General features: G+C 38.1%; 1 protein-coding gene across 1 annotated transcript in view; it reads right to left on the bottom strand.

Annotated features, from left to right (window-relative positions):
* Positions 1-18,773, bottom strand: part of ZFAND3 (zinc finger AN1-type containing 3) — a 136,452-nt gene that overhangs the window by 87,516 nt on the left and 30,163 nt on the right. The window contains exons 2-3 of the mRNA XM_083604635.1: positions 7,395-7,435; positions 4,701-4,727 (exon numbers count right to left, since the gene is read on the bottom strand). Coding sequence (XP_083460761.1) covers positions 4,701-4,727; positions 7,395-7,435 — 68 coding nt within the window. The remainder of the gene's footprint in view (positions 1-4,700; positions 4,728-7,394; positions 7,436-18,773) is intronic.

Below are 18,773 nucleotides of genomic sequence, written 5' to 3'. Positions count from 1 at the left end.
TACCATTTAACAGTAAATATGTAACATTTTACAGAATTAAAATGTCCCAGATTAAGCCATATTGATATGATATTCCAACGACATATCAAAGGTTCTCAAGGATGTTAATGAAGGGGGACCCATCCATGGAATGGGTAATTGGATCCAACTCTCTTTTTTAATAGTTGGAATCTAAGTAGTTGAAGGAACGCTTACAACCCTATATCCTGTAACCCTAAGATATCACCCTATCTCCTTCTCCCTTATTAGACCTGAAGCATATGCCAACTAAAGAGCCCTTCTGGCTATGGCACTCAATCAATGCACCACCATCCTCAGGGGCATTTACCTGGCACCAACATTTCTTCATTTTTGGTGCTTGGCAAAACCCTTTTTAGTCTCTCAGGCTTTTAAAGTATTTTTCGGCATTTTAAACTCTTGCTGACTGCTCTGGTTTTATCTGCTGGCTGTTTTTATTGTGTGGCTTTATTATCTCCATTTTGTAATCCATCCGGGAACCTAATGTGATGACCAGAGGTATTACTTTAAATAGATTTTATCATCAGATGTAGAATACACTCACCCCCTCTCAACTTCTCATTCTGCACTGTTGTAACTCAATTGTTAATCTAAAACAGGGATGGGTAATGTGGCGCCCTCCAGATGTTGTCAGACTATAACTCTCATTATCCCTGGCCATTGCTGCCTGGGACTAATAGGAGCCCAACAACACCTGAAGGTCCACTTGTTCCCTTCCCCCGATCTAAAAATGTTAATTTGTGAGCAAAACACAAGTCAGCTATATAATTTAAGCATTTTGGATATTTTAAAGATCTACATACATTTTGAGAACAGTGGAAAGATGGATCTGTTATCTACATATATACAGCTATGGGGTACATTTATTACCATTTAAAGCAATAGTTATGCTGCTAACATTTTTAAAAGCATGCTAAATCAGTTCCGTATAAAACAGACAGGAACACAAAGTACTGCCAGCTTCACAATGCTAGTCGGAGAATGACTTCAGCAACAGTCTTGCACTAGACACTCAACAGGCTACGGCTATAAAGGCAAGCCTGAATGCTGTTAAAATACACCACAAAGCACTGGCCTAATGGAGAAACACAAATTGAGGTGCCAACTTCTATCAGGCTTTAATGCAGGAGAAATTGTACTGCAGCCCTCCTATTCACAAGAGGATGTTCTTGAACAGACAGCTCAGAGCACAACTCCCCCTTTCATGGAATGCAAGCACGTCCTACTCTGCTATTGTGCATCTGGAAATTTCTTTCCGCTGACAGCCGGCTACTAAATTTCAATATAGAATGGGAGATCTGAAATATTCAAATTGCCAGTATTTGGAAATTCTTAAGGAAACATTAACAGGGCAAATTGTGCTATATTTGTATTGCAGTGGATAGCATTGTTGAAACTTAAGACTCTAGTGCCAGGACCAAGAGGGTCAAGCTTCTATGTAGGGTTAAACAATAGCTTCACATTATCTCCGTAACACACCCACATTTGGTTTTTGAATAGAGCCTGTTAAAGTGATAGATGAATATAAAGTCCTACATAGTTCTAGATTCTTGTACCAGCAGCAGGGAGCACTGTGAATCTAAAAACAATTCAGGAGTCAGGTGGCAGGGTGAGGTGGAAGAGATGAGAGAGAGCACAAAGTTCTTCTATTAAAGAAGAAAATGATGCCTTTAGTCACTTAATGAGCCAATTTGATAAGCCCATAAAATGACACGTTGAGTCCTTCAACCTGCCACAAAGAGAGGTGAAGCACTAATCTGAAGCATAATGATTGGGCACTAAAGCAGCTTTTATAGTTTTCTAAACCTATAGTGAAGATAAAACCAAGACAATTTTGATTTAAGTAAACCCACTTTACAGGAGAGATTCCATTTAGCGCACAGTTATATTCTATTTTCTTGTCGCAGACATACATAAACTAATATAAAAAAAAGTCAAGGTGCCGAAATAAAAATCTATTCTGGAATAAAGCATTTAAACTCGCTCCACTGTCAACAATAATGTTTTCTTCTATCTTGTAGAATTTGTTTATATTTGATATTATTTTAACTTGCCAGAACAGCTGGCCGAAAGGGAAGATTTCATGATGTAGCTCAAAGCAAATCAATCACATTATTCAGGCTTACTATTTTAGGGCATGCTGTGCAGCTGCAATGCATACTCCTATTATGTAGCAGTATGGATAAAAAAGTCTTGCTATCAAGTATCAACCAGTGGATCAGGTATGGGGCTTTTTATCTCTGCACACCATAGACTCGCTGGAAAAATGCCTTACAATCCCTCAAGCCTCAGAAACCAATGTTTAGAGCAACAACAATAGTGATCTACTTCATAAGGCAACTGAAAGGAACAATGATCTCAAAGCATTTTGTACATCAGAAGGCACAAACTGAAACATTAAAAATTACTGAAGCTTCGTACAAATTGAAAGACTTGCCTATGAAGGTTCATGGCACAATAAATGAATTGTTCTCCCTTTAATCATCTTACAAAACTACTTTCTCCCTTCTCTAGTGTTTATAATGTGTCACTTTTTAAATTGAGAATGCCCTCAGTTTCTACTTTAAATGCCTCTCCTTACTCAGTTTGTGGTCAAAAAACTGTTGTTGGTGGTGTAGTAACAACAACAACACTTTATAACCTGCCTTTCTTCCTGATAGGGACCTAAGGTGGACTGCAGCAAAAAAAAAAAAGCTATTAAAAACACAATTTTTTAAAAAAATAAACAATTAAACACTGATAAAGAGTGTGTGTGTGTGTGTGTGTGTGTGTGTGTACTCTATTAACAACTGACAAAGAAAAGATCCGCTGGAGATGCAGTAGCTTTAAGCTGCTTAATTAACCATCACATTTATAAAATATTTTCAATGAACACATTAGCATATTTTTCAGAATCTACTGCTGTGACTCGGAAATAGTTTGGAAAGACAGTAGGTCTGTTCCTTTTTAGTCTTTTGCCATCTCCACTTGTCCCCCTCCGCTTCCCATTCCTTCAGAGTAAAGGAGAATAAAGAAACATTTCTCTCAGCCTTATTGTTGTTCATCACATCATAAGTAGCTGGGCTAAAGTGTCCAGATTTGGAGAATTGGGGGTGGGATGGGGAGAGTATGGCACTCTTATCTGTTTCCCCTTTATGATAACCTACAAGATGCAGGGAGCCTGTATGGGGCAATTGCTTAGTAACTCAGACAGCACGTTTAAAACTTTCCCATCACTCCACACACCCTGTCTCTACATGCTATTATGTAGGGTGTCTGTTGTAGTAACCAAATTGCTCTATCAGGTTCAGTACTTCAGTTAATGCAAAACAAGACTAAATATTTACCTGAAAGCTGCAGTGGGCAGTATCCAACTAACTTGTGTCAGCGTAAAGATCGACACTCGAACAACAGAACTTCCCATCTCCTATCTCCCCACCACACCCCATGCCCTTCCCAAATCTGTTCCGGAGGGTTGTGGGAACCTCAGAAAAGACTGGAGAAAGTTCCATTACACAAGCACAAATACATGTTCTGCAAAACAGATACAGTGGTACCTCGCAAGACGAAATTAATTCATTCTGAGAGTTTTTTCGTCTTGCGAATTTTTCGTCTTGCGAAGCACAGATTCCCTGGGTATTAACGGTTTTAAGAAAACGGAAACAAACTCACAAGACATTTTCGTCTTGCGAAGCAAGCCCATAGGGAAATTCGTCTTGCAAATCAACTCAAAAAATGAAAAACTCTTTCGTCTTGCGAGTTTTTCGTCTTACGAGGCATTCATCTTGCGAGGTACCACTGTAGTGCCCAATGAATACAAGGAAAAGGCAATAAAGTAAAAAGAGTAACGGTAAAGATTTAGGTTCAATTCACTAATCTGAAACTGTATCAACTGCAATTCTCTGATTTATTTTTATAATTGTGTGAGCATAATAAATTAGAATAATGGGGAGTGTGGGGGTTGGTTGGTTTTTCTTCCTGCTTTTATTATACATTTTGTGGTTTTTATCTTGTATTTTCATGTTGTGAACCACCCTGAGATCCATGGCTAAAGGGCAGTATGCAAATTTAATACAAAAAATGTAAACCTCTTAGGTTAGCAATTTATGGCGAGAAGATCTGCCACTCCAGCTGCACCTTATTAAAGTGGCACAACTAAGCAATTTAGTAGGTGTTGAGAAGGGTCTCAAACAGGGGCTTCCAGCAGCCAGACATCAAAACCTTACCACCTGTGCCACCAATACTCTAATACAATTCTACGTGAAACTTTACATTATTTCCTTTATTTGGATGCTGAGCCCCTGCTGTTTACAGCAAGTTAAATGGGGTTGCCAAGCAGCATTTGATCTTGTCGCTTATTACTTGCTATTTCAAAAATCTGAAACCAGTTTCCTGAGTTCTCCTTTTTCCTACCTACTCCAGTCTTAAGAGATTGTCCCATGAGTGCTGTACAGCAAATCCTCAGGACAATTAGGCATATTCCCTAGCCCCATAGAATGCATGAGATCACAATAAATGTGAAATATGGGGAAATTAGTATAAAGGATTAAAACAACCACCTTTTGTGTAACTCACTTGACCTAATCATTTACATATTCCATTCTTATTTCTATGATCTGGAGCAAAGGATGTTGGGCTGTGCAATGGACATGGATAGCACAATTGTTTTACAGGATTTCAATTAATATTGTTGGTTTACTAACCTGTTTCATTGTGTGGATTTCTTTTTTCTAAAAAAAGAGAGAAAGAAAATGAAGTGAAAATCAAGAACTCTCAGGTTTTTCTTTATACATTCAGTTTGCAATATTCTAATTAAATGTAAACATGAAAAAATTGCACTATAAAATACCCATTTTAGAGTGTTTCAGTATATCAGAAGTAAAGCCCATCATTCCTTTAACCTTCTACATTGTATTAAAGTTGAACATTTTTCTTACTTAAGTGGCCTGGCTAAAATCCCAGGGTGCTACGTTAACTTGTTTTCAAGTCTCAGAGGCAAAATGCCGGTCATAATACTATCAGAGGACTTCTTACACAATATGATGATGGAACACAATTGGCATTTAGGCAGCCACATTATATTTGCACTAAACGTTTACGCTTAACTCTCTGATAGTGTAAAAAAAGACCACAGTCATGGGTTTGGACACAGCACTAAGCTGACCCTTTTGTGGCTTGTTTATTCACTAGCCTGAAGGGAGGAGCAAATAGGAAGTGATGCAGCTGTTTACACTAGCAGAGCATATAAAGTAAAGGTTCATAACTTATTGTTACATGTAAACATGGACAACATGTAAAATGGTGCCTGTTTGAATCTGGTTTTGCCGGAAAAGGAATACCATAGGGCTTTAAAAGGTAGGCAAATTTATTGTAGAATAAGCATCTGTGGGCTACACCCACCCTGGACTTCTCTGGGAAGAAGGATGGGATATATATTTCACAGAATCACAGCTGGAAGGGACCTTAAGGGTCATCTAGTCCAACCCCTGCAATAAAGGAATCTTTTTGCCCAACATGGGGCTTGAATCCATGACCATGAGACTTGGTCTCATGCTCTAACAATTGAGGTATTTTAATAAATAGTAATAATTATTAAGTGCATTTCATAAAATTTGCTTTAGTTCCAAAGCTAAATTGTTAAGGCTTATGGCTTCTGCTACAAAATATCCAATATTGGGTGATGGGGTTTTATAGGAAGTTACTCTTTGCATGCTCCAAGTTGCCTATCTCCTGCAGAGATAAAAAGTGTGGTTATATCTCAATGGAAATCTATGATCTCTGCTGCTCCTGCCTATTTTAAACAAAACAATGACCCTAATATTTAATCTGTCATGGTTCTTTGACATATTTTCTTTCTTTGAGAAATAGCTGATACAGTGGTGCCCCGCAAGACGAATGCCTCGCAAAACGAAAAACGCGCAAGACGAAAGGGTTTTTCTGTTTTTGCGTCGCTTCGCTAGACGATTTTCCCTATGGGCTTGCTTCGCAAGACGAAACGTCTTGCAAGTTGTTTCCTTTTTCTTAAAGCCGCTAAGCCGTTAATAGTCGCTAAGCCGCTAATAGCCGTGCTTCGCAAGACGAAAAAACCGCAAGACGAAGAGACTCGCGGAACGGATTAATTTCGTCTTGCGAGGCACCACTGTATCTTTTGCATGCCTCTGAAATACTTCAACATTCTAAAAATCAACACTTGTAATTACACAACCAAATTCAACTATAGACTTATCTACAAAAGTGTTCCTACTAATATAGTGCTACCTTGTAATTTTGATACTGTAACAAGAGCAGCAAAAGCTCAAGAGCACTTTGTTACAACAGCCTAGTAACTTAAAAGCAGCAAAGGCACAACAAAGGGCTTTGTTCATTCAATTGGTGGTACTACTATTACTAATTTCTTCTATTGCAGGCTGCATTTTGTGCACTCAAAGGTTTTACAGTACTCATCTCATTCATTTATCCTCACAACCGCTCTTTAAATTACACCACTCTTTCTCCCACTTTACATAATGGGACTTGCCTATAGTGACTTAGCTTGTAGATATATTACATCATGTATGTCAATCCACAGAATTCTATAATGGTTTATTTCCATTGGTCATATGATTATAATGTTACAGGGCTGCAGAACATGAGAACTAAGAATCTCTGCTCCAAATTAGAGGTCAGTCTTAAAGAAGTCAGAGGGCTGGATGAGACCAACAAGAACAGAATTCACAATCTTGCTCAACTGCAGTATTGCACACGTCTGAGCAAATATCTGTCTGTCTCTTTGCCTTTTCCCCCCATTTGTAAAATGTGGATAATAGTGACTACTCTTATGAGAGGACAAAATGAAACACGGTAAAAAGCACTTTATATAGTGACAAGAGATAATAGGCAACAAGGCTGTAGATTGGAAATTGAGTTATTTTCCACCATTAGACAATATAGTTAAATATATTTATATTGCTAGAGACTTACAGGTGGAAGAGAAATATTTTCCCATCCAGTACTGGAGCTACAAACACAATTCTTAGTTCCAGTTAACATAATTAAAGCCTGCTCTATTGAACTAGAAATTCTAAAACTGCAATCTGAACTCTTAATGCGAGTAGCTTTGACAGGAGTTGTCTAGTTCAAGGGCATTCCAGAGTTCTGTAAACTTTGCTGAGTGAAGGCTTGATTGGTGCCTGTACGCAAGAGGCTCTTGCTTTTATACACACTGGAGATTGTTTCAACAAACTTGAGCAAATAAATGAAGCACCGGAGTGAGGAGAATCTGATTTCATGCACACACACTAAGAAACAGACACCCACACATAAACTCCAAGGGGGATGCCAACTATGTGCTTTAGATTGCCTATTTCAAAAAGGAGAGAGAGAGAGATCTCAAAACCAAACCTTTACATTGCACTTACCAGCAAAGCATTTGGAACAGAGATTCATAGTCTTGCTGGACCTGGAGTAAGAGGGGGAAAAGGAGAGCTTAATATTCCTGATGGTAGTTAGCACAGGTTTATTTTATTTAGGGGGGGGGAGAGAGACAGACTAGAACAAGAATAAAAGTAAACAACTGCTGAAGTAAATAGTTGTGCTCTGTTGGAGAAAAATAAAGTAGCCAAATCATCTTCATAAATACACTTTTCAGCGACACATGACAGAAAGACTAATTATTTCACTTGAATGTTACAACTCTCCACAGATGTAGTGTATCACCACAACAAGCAGTACAACATTAGTATCTATAGTTCAAATCCATTTGTATCTGAAAGGCTGAAGTGGGGAAACGTTATAGTTCAGAAGAGAACAATTCAATTACACTAATCCCCTACCAAAACCCAATAAGGAATAGATATACTCTCCAAGTAAACATATACTACTTAGTCTCATCTCAACGCTACTGGAGGAGCCTCTCTCTCTGAAACAGACCAATGTTGTCTTCTAATTCAGAGCTTCCATTTTTAACCACTACAGTAAATATCTCCATGACTTTCTTCTGTAACATTTCTTTTAAAATGAAACTCATCTCTCACCCTTACAACCGAAGATAATTTAAGATTGAAAATGTAGATGGATTTCTGAAATTTCATCAGGCAGCACAAGGGCTGTTACTGGGCAAGAAGCACTTCTACTGGGTAAGAAGGCTTTGGTAACAACCTTGTATTCTTCCCATCACTTTCCCAGTAGGAACTGTGGAGCAGATCCAGACAAATTACCAAATATTCAACATACCAAACAACAGATTACCAAACACTTTAAAAGGAGAGATATTGGAGTCATGGGAGACTTCAACTGCCCCATCTTTTGGAACTCAAACTCTGCCAATAATGTAAGGTCCAACAAATTCCTCCCTTGCCTCACTGATAATTTCATTTCCCAGAAGAAGGAAGAAGCAACAAAGGAGCCATCTATCTTGCACTTGGCCTTTGCCAACAGAGAGGATCTAATTGACGAAGTGATCATGTCCTCTTGGGTTTTGTGATGCAGAGGCAAGGGAAAGCTAAGTGTAGTCACACATGCAGTCTGGACTTTTAAGAAGACCAGTTTCAAAAAGCTTAAGGAACTACTGGGTGAGCGCCTATGGTCAGAAATACTCAAAGAGAAGGGAATCCAAAAATGGATGGAAGTTTCTTAAAAGGTGAAATACTGAAGGCACAAATGCAGACAATTCCAATGAGAAAGAAAAGTAGGAGGCATCACCCAAAAGGAAAGCACTGCTCAACTTGGTGATAACAGAATAAACAATGCAATAAGGGAACTGCAGTGCAAGATAGGAAAAGAGGTGGTGAGGGAAGACCTAGCTACTTTAAATGAATGTAAACAACCTGATGCACTTAATGAGCTGCTCCCAATGATACTAAAGGAGCTTGAGGATTTAATCTGAGAGCCTCTGTCGATAATCTTTGAGAATGGAGAACAGGTGATGTCCCTGCAGCCTGGAGGCGGGGAAATGTTGTCCCCATCTTCAAAAAGTGTGTGTGTGTGGAGAAGACACGGGTAACTAAGACTGGTGAGCTTGACAACGATACCAGAAAAAGTCCTAGAACAAATAATTAAACAGTCCATCTGTGAGCACTTAGCAAAGGATGCTGTGATTACTAAGACCCAGCATGGGTTTTTCAAAAATAAGTCATGCCAAATAAATCTAATTTCTTCTTTTTTTATGGAGTTACAAGCTTGATGGATCAGGGGAATGCTGTGGACATAGCGTATCTTGATTCCATTAAGGCTGGTAAAATGTAGGTTGAACAAGGTAACCGTAGCAGATTACCTCAGAGAACTGGGCCAGTGGAAGTTTCCAACTCCTACACCACCCTACTTCTCAATCAAACACTTTGCCTGCTGCTGTGTGCAGGAAACCCATCGATACTATTTACCTATTTACCTGCCACAGCACAAAGTGAAACAAAGGAGCATTAAACATAACATTTCTAAGTGTCATAAGGAACACAGACACGCCTCAGTCTGATTATTAAAATCAAGCATAGACCTCCAAAGCTTCTATGTGCTTATTCTACTCAAGTAGTACAAACACTCTGTGCCAACAACTTGCACAGATTATCTACCTTGAGGAAAAATCACAAAAATTAAACCAGCAGGCTAAGTCAACACCTGCATTGTTAGTATGCTGCACTTTTGTGCCATTTGCTTGGAAGTTTGATTGTTTGAAGTAATTCAGTAAGCTGCAGCTTCCCTGAGAAGCCATTAAATCTCAGGACCAGCTAAAAAAGGAAGATGCAGAGTTTAAATGGTTCAGACAGAGAGATTTTCAACTTTGTTTGAGCATTAAGAAGGTAGGCTAGTTTCAATTTGAAGTCTCCATAGAATTTTTTCAAATGTTCATATTCTGGTACAAAAATTGCAAGACAGACATTGTGTGTGTGTTTAATAACAGGGCTATGAATTCTGGAAGTAGCAACAGCTTGTGTGTCATCTTTTAAGGCAAAGAATAGTTTAAACGCTGTTGACTGAGTTTCAAAAGTCAATCATTATGCAAGTACAAGGAAACAAACAGGAAGGAAACAAATGTCAGACACCATGAAGCAAATGAATAGGCTAATTTTCAAGTCACAGCAGAGAAAAAGGGTAGGGTAATGGACTCTAGTTCCAGAAATATTTCACTTTTCAAAGCAGAAAAAGGCTTTATTTGCACACTAACAGCTTTATGTAAAGTGATGTACAAGTATATCAAGAATAGGTACACTACATTTTTGTTGAAGGTGACCTACAATATTCATACAGAGCTCAGTGACATTTTCATGATGGAAAATAGTATTTATACATTGCTTGCCTTTTGCTGGACCTATCAACTGGAGGCAATTGTTATTTCTTGAAGTGTGCTTTAGCACCATCATACTGCTAGCAATACAGCTGAGATACACTATTTGACCAAGTAAAGTTCTGATCAGATTAAGATTCAGTATTTCCTACTACATTGTAGAATGGCAAGGAACAGTCTTGCTTAGGACTTCTAGTACTCTACAATATAATAACTCTCAGCTGAACATAAATTGTTTGCTGTTTACCTTCTTACATCTAAAAATAATCCTAGTTCTCAAAGCAGCAGACGATATGATAAACCTAGACTGCACTATTTGAATTGCAGGTATGGACTCCTTATTTTGGAGACTTTGGGGTTTGTTTGTTTATTCAAAAAAATGTGTTTTCTTGATTTTCAAAGTTTACAGAAGCTGTTATAATAAAAAGAACAAGAATAAAATACTAAAGTGGTAACCAAATTAAGAAAACAATTTTAATCTGTCTTGTTTGTATTATTATTTTATAATATTTTATAATTTTTATATTATAAAATAATTTATATTATACACTGCTATAATATCTACAGTCTATATAATATGTTCAGATAAATAACTATTAATTGTTCCCTCCATACAATAACATCCTACACGTTACCAAAGGTGCCAGAGAGAATAGTTCTAAGCCTTGTCTAGACATATAGAGCAGGATTCTCCTAATGAACTCCATCAGTTGAAGCTCTACACTAGGGTTTCTGCTTGTACAAGGGGCTTCTCCACTCCCCCTGTGCACCCCCTGAAGTAAGCTCGGGGGGGGGGGGTCAGGAGAAACCCAGAACAACACATGGAGAAGGAAGGTGGGATCGTTCCATCTGGCAAGCTGATATGCTGCACAGATGGAACATTTGTTAACACTGTATGGGCCTATGGCCGTAATAAATGATATTCTATTCTATTCTATTCTCATTTGTTAACAGCTTGTTGTTGAATTCCTCCCTCAGTCTCCAAGTCCAGACACAGATTTGCCCATTCATCAGCAACCTGACAACTAGGCCTCAGAAAAAAATAGTTACTGAAGCATTTGTACTTCTAAAGCCTTGCATTTATGTAGTAGTATTAAATCTTTTTAGGAAATGCTTTCATGAACCAGGAACTTTTAATGGCATTCCAATTGCTTGTGCTCCCTTCCTATTAAAGAAATGATGATGCTAAATGGCACAATTTTCTGCATTATATATCAACAGAGGTTTTTCTGCACAGTAGCCTGATTCACACATCATGCTAAACCAAACCATAGCTTAGTGAGAACATGTAAGCTGCTGGACAGGAGAATGCAACCAATTTGTTCCTCTTTTCTGCTGAGCTAAGCCATGATCTGACTTGTTTAGCCTGGAAAACAGGAGACAGAGGAGATATGATAAAGGTAAAGGTAAAGGACTCCTGACAGTTAAGTCCAGTCACAGACAACTCTGGAGTTGTGGCGCTCATCTTGCTTTACAGGCCGAGGGAGCCGGCGTTTGTCCACAGACAGTTTTTCCAGGTCACGTGGCCAGCATGATTAAGCCGTTTCTGGCACAATGGAACACCGAAACCAGAGCAGCACACGGAAATGCTGTTTACCTTCCCGCCCGAGTGGTACCTATTTATCTACTTGCACTTTTGGGCGTGCTTTTGAACTGCTAGATTGGCAGAAGCTGGGACCGAGAACGGGAACTCACCCCATCACGGGGATTCGAACCTCTGACCTTCTGATTGGCAAGCCCAAGAGGCTCAGTGGTTTAGACCACAGCGCCACCCACATCCCATAGGAGATATGATAGCCATCTTCAAATACCTAAAGGGCTGTCACATGGGAAATGAACAAAGCTTGTTTTCTCCTGCTGTGATTCTACGACTTGCTGTGACATCCAGGTTCAGGATTCTGGTTTAGCTCTCTCCAGACTAACCACGAACTGTAACCACAGTTTGTCCTAGGTTTACAACTTGCAGTTTGTCTGGCCGAACTAAGCTTAGCTGAGTGCAGCACAACAACAAAACAAGTGAAAAGAAGCAAAGCAGCTGCAATCATGTCTCCCAAGAGCCAATAAGCTCACATTTTTGTGCTAATTCATGGTCTGGCTTAGCAAACCAGATCACTGGAATATGTACCTTATTACTGTATACTGTAGTTCCCACATGCTGGCACTAATCCAGCAAAAGCTAACCACTACCAAGTACCACTGATACCATGGGAAGAAATTATTTCCCATGAAGCTTAGCTGGTGCCTTCCACAATTTCCATGTTAGCCTGTGGCAGCAAAAATATAGTCTCTAAACATGTTACAAGAGTCCAAGAACTTTATTATCGTGCAAGCTTTCATGGAATTAAAATCAACACTTTTGTGATAATAATGAATTGTTTTGTATACATAAGACTTAACCTGGAAGACCTAACCTGGTATTTATTGCATTTCATTTCAATTTGACTATTGTGTAGATGTACCTGCCAAATCATGGATAACATTCCATGCACTTGGTAAAGTGAACACTAGTCCACAAAACCTTATTGCTGTAAAGAAGGTATTTATGTCTGAGGTGCAACAGGACTCCTTGCTGTTTTAGTTTCTGCGGGTTTATGAGCACTATGTGCAACTTTTCTATCAAAGGGTTGTGCTGACTGAGTCATGATGCAATATCCTTGTGAGGATATTCAAGTTCTTCTCTCTCCAAGACATAGGTCAAGGGAAGGAACAAGATAGGCCATACCTTATTAATTTTTGCACATTTAGGCAGGTGGGCTAGTACCATTTTTTGTGGCTAGTAGCAAGCACAACTGCACTACAGAATGGAATGCTACTGCTAGTATTGCTTTCTGCATTTTTTTAGAAGTCCAGCTGAAGGATATGTAGAGATCACTAATTTCTTCAAGAAATTAAAAAGATAGTTATTTTATGAAACAACAGTTTTCTTTTTCCTTTCTTTGGATGGTACAAATTACATATTTGTTTAGAAGTTACACAGATGCTGATAGTGGCAAGAACCAGTTCATATCATTACAATCCAATTTTACATAACATTAGATTCTCTTATAATGGAAGCCTCAACTGAACTCTGCAATGCCTTCCTCAATTTATAACAAGCAAAACAGAAAGGGATGCAGCTGTACACCTACAAAAATGAAATTTTCAGATAAGGGAAGCATTTTCTTCAGCAACAGGGAGCGGCGCTGCTATTTTTACATGCATTAGGAAGCACATGGCATAAAATCCAGACACTCAGCTTTCATCCTTGCAGCTGCAGTACATAAAACATGAAGATAGCACCTTAAAATCTTCCATGTTTAGGGGATTTAGAATCTGTATGTGCATGGCAACCTGCCCCTTCCTCATAGTTCCTGACCATGCTTCCACATTCATATCTTTTCTCTGACCTATTATTTATCTACCGCTATCTCCACACAACAAACTTCCACATATGAGAATATTGGAATACATTTCCCGGGAAAATCCAAAAATTGAGTATTTAAGAAATGCTGCAAAATAATTTTATTCTAGTAAATTTACAGAAATTTTGTTGAGTATTTAATATTAGAATACTATTGATATCATTTCAGATATCAAAGTACAATATAAAATATCAAGTATCTTGAACTTTACTTAAGCCTGAGCTCCTAATCTGGCACCCATGGGCACCACAACATCCTCAGACATACTCTTTAGAGCCTGCCCGGGCCCTGTGCTTAAACCTTTTTTTTTTAACTGAGGCCGAGGGGTTTTTTGGCTTTGGGGTGTTATTGAAGGAGAGCGTTACTTGCTTTTTTGTCAGTTTTAGGGTGTGTGCGCGTGTTTTGGCCACTGGCAGGAGGTGTTCTGAGCACTGACAGTTTCTTCGGCAATATGGGCATTTACAGTGCCCACAACAATTCCAAGATTTCTAGATGTGCCCCCAGGTCCAAAGAGGCTGAGAAACTCCGACTAAAGTTATTCCACATGCAGAATTGGTTAGATATGATTTAAGAAACTACTTAAGGAAGTTAAGGACAGAAACTCTCTTGCTACTAACAGCCATTTACTCTTCCAAAGACTAAAATTTGTTCATTGTAATATCTCATTCTTCAATCTGACAGCTCCCTGGGCAGCATTATTTTCCCTTATTAGTCAAGGTATACTAAATGGCAACCCCAAACACATCTTGGCTCCTTCTAAAGCAAGCATTGTGCTAATCTCTATATTCTACAGCGGGCAAAGTATAATATTTGGGATATCTCTCACAGAAGAGGTGTTCCAAGCCCCCTTTGAAAAGGCTGTTAAAAATTGTAGAAGCAGCCTTCAAAAAAAGAAACAGTGGCCTAGTCAGAGGTACATGATCTAGGCTTAATAAATGAAGACACACACACAAGCCTTGTGCCTGCACTTCTGTTGTTAACGTCATTCTGTGGCCTTTCTCCCTTCTCAGTCTGCAACAATCGAAAATCTCCTGGTTAATTAACCACGGCTTCCTGCTATGCCTAAACCTGAAAACTACAGTTACCAAACTGCAACAAACCACCATCTTAAAATCAACTTCGAACTACTGTCAAATTTCAAAGTTGAAAAGGTATAAAACCAACCAGGGCAGGATCTGTTTTTGTACTAATTCAGAAGTACTATGGCAAAAAATTAAGATTCAACAAGAGGAGAGAACTTTAAAAAGCGATACAGAACTCCCTGCTAATACATAAACACTTTATAATAATGCCAAGGGCAGCATATCTTCTATGTCACTATCTTCAAATGATTTCCAATTCAGAGAGGCTCCCAGGATGCAAGGATAAGCAGTACAAAAAAGTTGTCTAATCTACGAGTGAAAGTGACAATGACAAAACTAAGTATTCATTTCCTGGCCTTTATGGGCATGTTCAGTTCATAGCATTTGCAGGCATGTCCTTGAAAGGGACAAACCCTGTGCAATCTGTTATGAAGCAGAGTAGTCAAGTTTTTATACTAAGTGATTAATGAGCTGACAAGCAGAGTTAACACAACTGTACTAACTGTTAAGATTAAAACAATTATACAACTGGTGTGTGATGAAGAACATAAGGCCCTTCATGCAGCAACAGGCACAGGGAGAAGAGAACCATAAACATACATTTAAGAGTGACTCCAAAGAGGCAAGCTGAGCAATTGCTCTGCTTAGGAAAGTAATGCCTATGAAAACATTGGCAAAGTGAAAAACCAACTATAGACATGATACAGTAGTTCCAAAGAGAAGCTGAAAGGTTAGGGAGTGTAAAAGTACGGGTATCATTCACTTCCAGCTTTTGTTCTGCTGGAAGCAATATTTTCCAAGTATTAGCTTTAAAGGGAAAAAGGAATAATGGTGTCTATAATGAGCTATCCAAGCAACTATTGATTTGCTTAGATTAAAAAGTTTATCAGTGCAGAGCTGAAACTGATGGAACCAACAGCTGATCGGCAGCAAAAACTACCATGGCAACACTGGGAACTGATATGAATATATTCTCCTGCCCATTTACCAAAATTATCTGGGAAGACATCTGCTCTGTGCCTCCTCCTCCAGAACTGGCGGTTCTTCGGGGCAGAGTCTTTTTTCTTTTACAGTAGCAACACAATTGCAGAACCTGTGTTTCATCTAAGGGTGGGAAAACTGCGGTCTAACAGTGTTTATAATGCTAAACAAAACTTGTGTCTTAATCACACACACACACACAGAAAATTATTAAGCATGCTGATGTGAAAGTCAAAAATCCAAAAGCTTGTGATAAGCATGCAGCATCAAAGTTCACATTAATAATAACTGAAGACAAATTTAAAATTTCATGTGGCTTTTTAAAAAATAAATGTTTTTTAAAATTATAAATACTTTCATTCTTATTGCCTTATTGTCTTATTCATTCTTATTTATAATTAAAGATCATGTTTCAATCCTTTTGAAAATTAAAATCAAAATAAAACAATTATGGGAGCCAGGTTTGAAGGGGGTCTGTGGAGTTTTTATATTCGCTTAAAAGGGGCATGAGTTTATAAGGCTGAGAAACCCTGCTTTACATGTTTGCTCTACATGTGGATGGCATGTGAGAAAGAAACTATTGTGGTTTAAATATTATATTCAAAGCTTTAATTGGAAACTCTTGCTTGTAATCCTTGTAAATACCGTAAGACACAACAATTGAATAGCACGTGCTTCCTTTGCGTGGCTTAAATTAAGAAAGAATAAAGCACTGAAACCAACTAACACATTAATTTTAACATGCCCAGAGAGCTATGCATTAGATAGACTTTTGCAAAAGTATAAGCTGAAAAACACAGTGGATAGTATTCAACCAAATTTTAATCAGAATTGATCTACTGAAATAAATCTTAGATTCATGCGAATTAATTCCCCAAGTAAAACATGGCTGAATACCATCCAGTGAATCACTACTTTAAAAGTTCCCAGTTTGACTGGTATTATCTATTCATTATTTTACTAATCTTACGAAATATTTTGTTTTGGTTTTTCCCCCCGTGGAAAATCTTCAACCTCACCTCACTGCTGATAGTATGGTAAGCTAATTGGAATTGTGGTTAAATGCAACTGCAAAACCCATTATTGGTTTTGCTCTATAGCCTACAAGAATACCAAATGGCACTTAACCAAGTGAAAGGTCACAAATCTAAAGGCACGTTTAATTAGTAATTAGGAGTCTAACAAGACTATACAAGATATCCTTCAAGGGTATATGCAATAAATAGGGCTTACTGAGACAGTTATGTATGCTAAAATCACAAATATGACCTCTCAACATGTCCACTATACACTTCAAACTCCCAATGCTTTATAAGTTGGATGAATTATTTGCTACCACAGTAGCAGAATTGTAGCCTGGACATGCTTTTCACCCAAGTCTTCCAAGTTTAGGATTAACAGGAAATTGGTCCAAACTTGCATAGACTTTCATCACTTCCTTGTCAATTTCCATTTATGCTGTCCACAAAGTGGCAAAACTTTGCTTTGTATACGAATGATAATTAGATCTTATTAGAACGATAATTAGATCTTATTAATTAGTCCCTTCATCACATCTCATACTAATCATGCATGTATGCGATTCTACTTAACAGTCATTTAACCTTTCAGCTTACCTGATGGATTCAGAGTATTAAGCACCATCTTTTAAAGTGGTACAAAGCAAGTTTCAAATAATTCTAGAGCACCAGTTTTTTTAATAACTAAACGATTTGTTTTGTAACTAAAAGGCATCTCATGCAATGACTCCCTTGACTTTATTGCACCCCCCTCCCCAAACAACCTGAATGTCTGGAGACCCTCAGGTAAAGGGTGGGAACAGCCTACATAAGAAGATATCCTAGTTTCACAAGCATCTGTCCAATTTTAAGCAATTCACCGCTTCTCAATGCAGCTTTCAATGCCAACTCAAAGCAGCAGAAAGAAAGGGAGCACAGTGGAAAGTCCTAATGTGTCTTTTGCTAATCTGTAGATAAAACCCAAAACATTTCAAATTGGTTGCTTTAATTTATTCTTTGGTTTTATTTTTCCTTTTTATTGCTCGTTTATGACATACTTCGAGCACTTTTTCTTTTTTAAATCAGGTGGAGTATACATTTCTTAGTAAAATAAAAACAGCAAACAGTCAACATTGAGAAAACACTTGAAACCGTAAAATGTCAAGGCCCAACTAGTAATAGGAAGGCTGCTTGCTTGCACACTGCATTTATATTCTTTGGAAAGGGCACGAAAGCAATGGCAAGAAGTTCGTGTAACAGATTTAATTTATAAATTGCTGCTACTTCTTTGCTAACATATGTGCCCCTGTAAATTAAGTAAAGAGGGTTAGGAAACACTTACGGTAAATATATTCTTAATAGTTGAAGTATGCAGCAAGCCTTAATCCAGGAAAAAGTTTAGTTTATTAATTTGTAGGCACCAACTTTAGTCAGTTCAATCTGTGAAGTTGTGAATTAAGAACAAGTTTGCTTCTTTTTTTGGAAGTTTGTTTGATTCTAGTTTATTACTTTAAAAGGGAACAGAAATGCAAAATATTAAAAATGGTTTTTACTTCAAACAGCCAGCAACTCAGGATGAGTGGATAGGAAACTATCTTTGTTGAGGCTTTGATAATACACCATTTATTTACTCAGTTAACCAGTCAAAAGGCATGTGATAAATCAGTTTACAGCCAAGAAGTACCATTAAGAGTTCAAATAATGTATATATACTTCTGCTATTACAGTGGTACCTCAAGTTACGAAATTAATTAGTTCTGGAGGCCCGTACTTAACCCAAAACTGTTCTTAACCTGAGGCACACTTTCACCAATGGGGCCTCCCGCTGCCGCGCAATTTCCGTTCTCATCCTGGGGCAAAGTTCTCAACCTGAGGTACTACTTCCGGGTTAGCGGAATTTGTAACCCAAAGTGTTTGTAACCCGAGGTACCACTGTATATTAGCATGAACATCAATTTGTAAGTTGGACTGCTTTCTTGGAACATCAATCAACTTAAACATCAAATTTCCAAGCCAAACAAAAAAGTTGTCTAAAAGTTAATTGAAACAAAAACAA

This window comes from Podarcis filfolensis (assembly GCF_964270895.1).
Source record: "Podarcis filfolensis genome assembly, chromosome: 3".
In the NCBI taxonomy this organism is placed as follows: Eukaryota; Metazoa; Chordata; class Lepidosauria; order Squamata; family Lacertidae; genus Podarcis; species Podarcis filfolensis.
The sequence above is the reverse complement of the archived record's forward strand: the minus strand, read 5'-3'. Positions and strand labels throughout refer to the sequence as shown.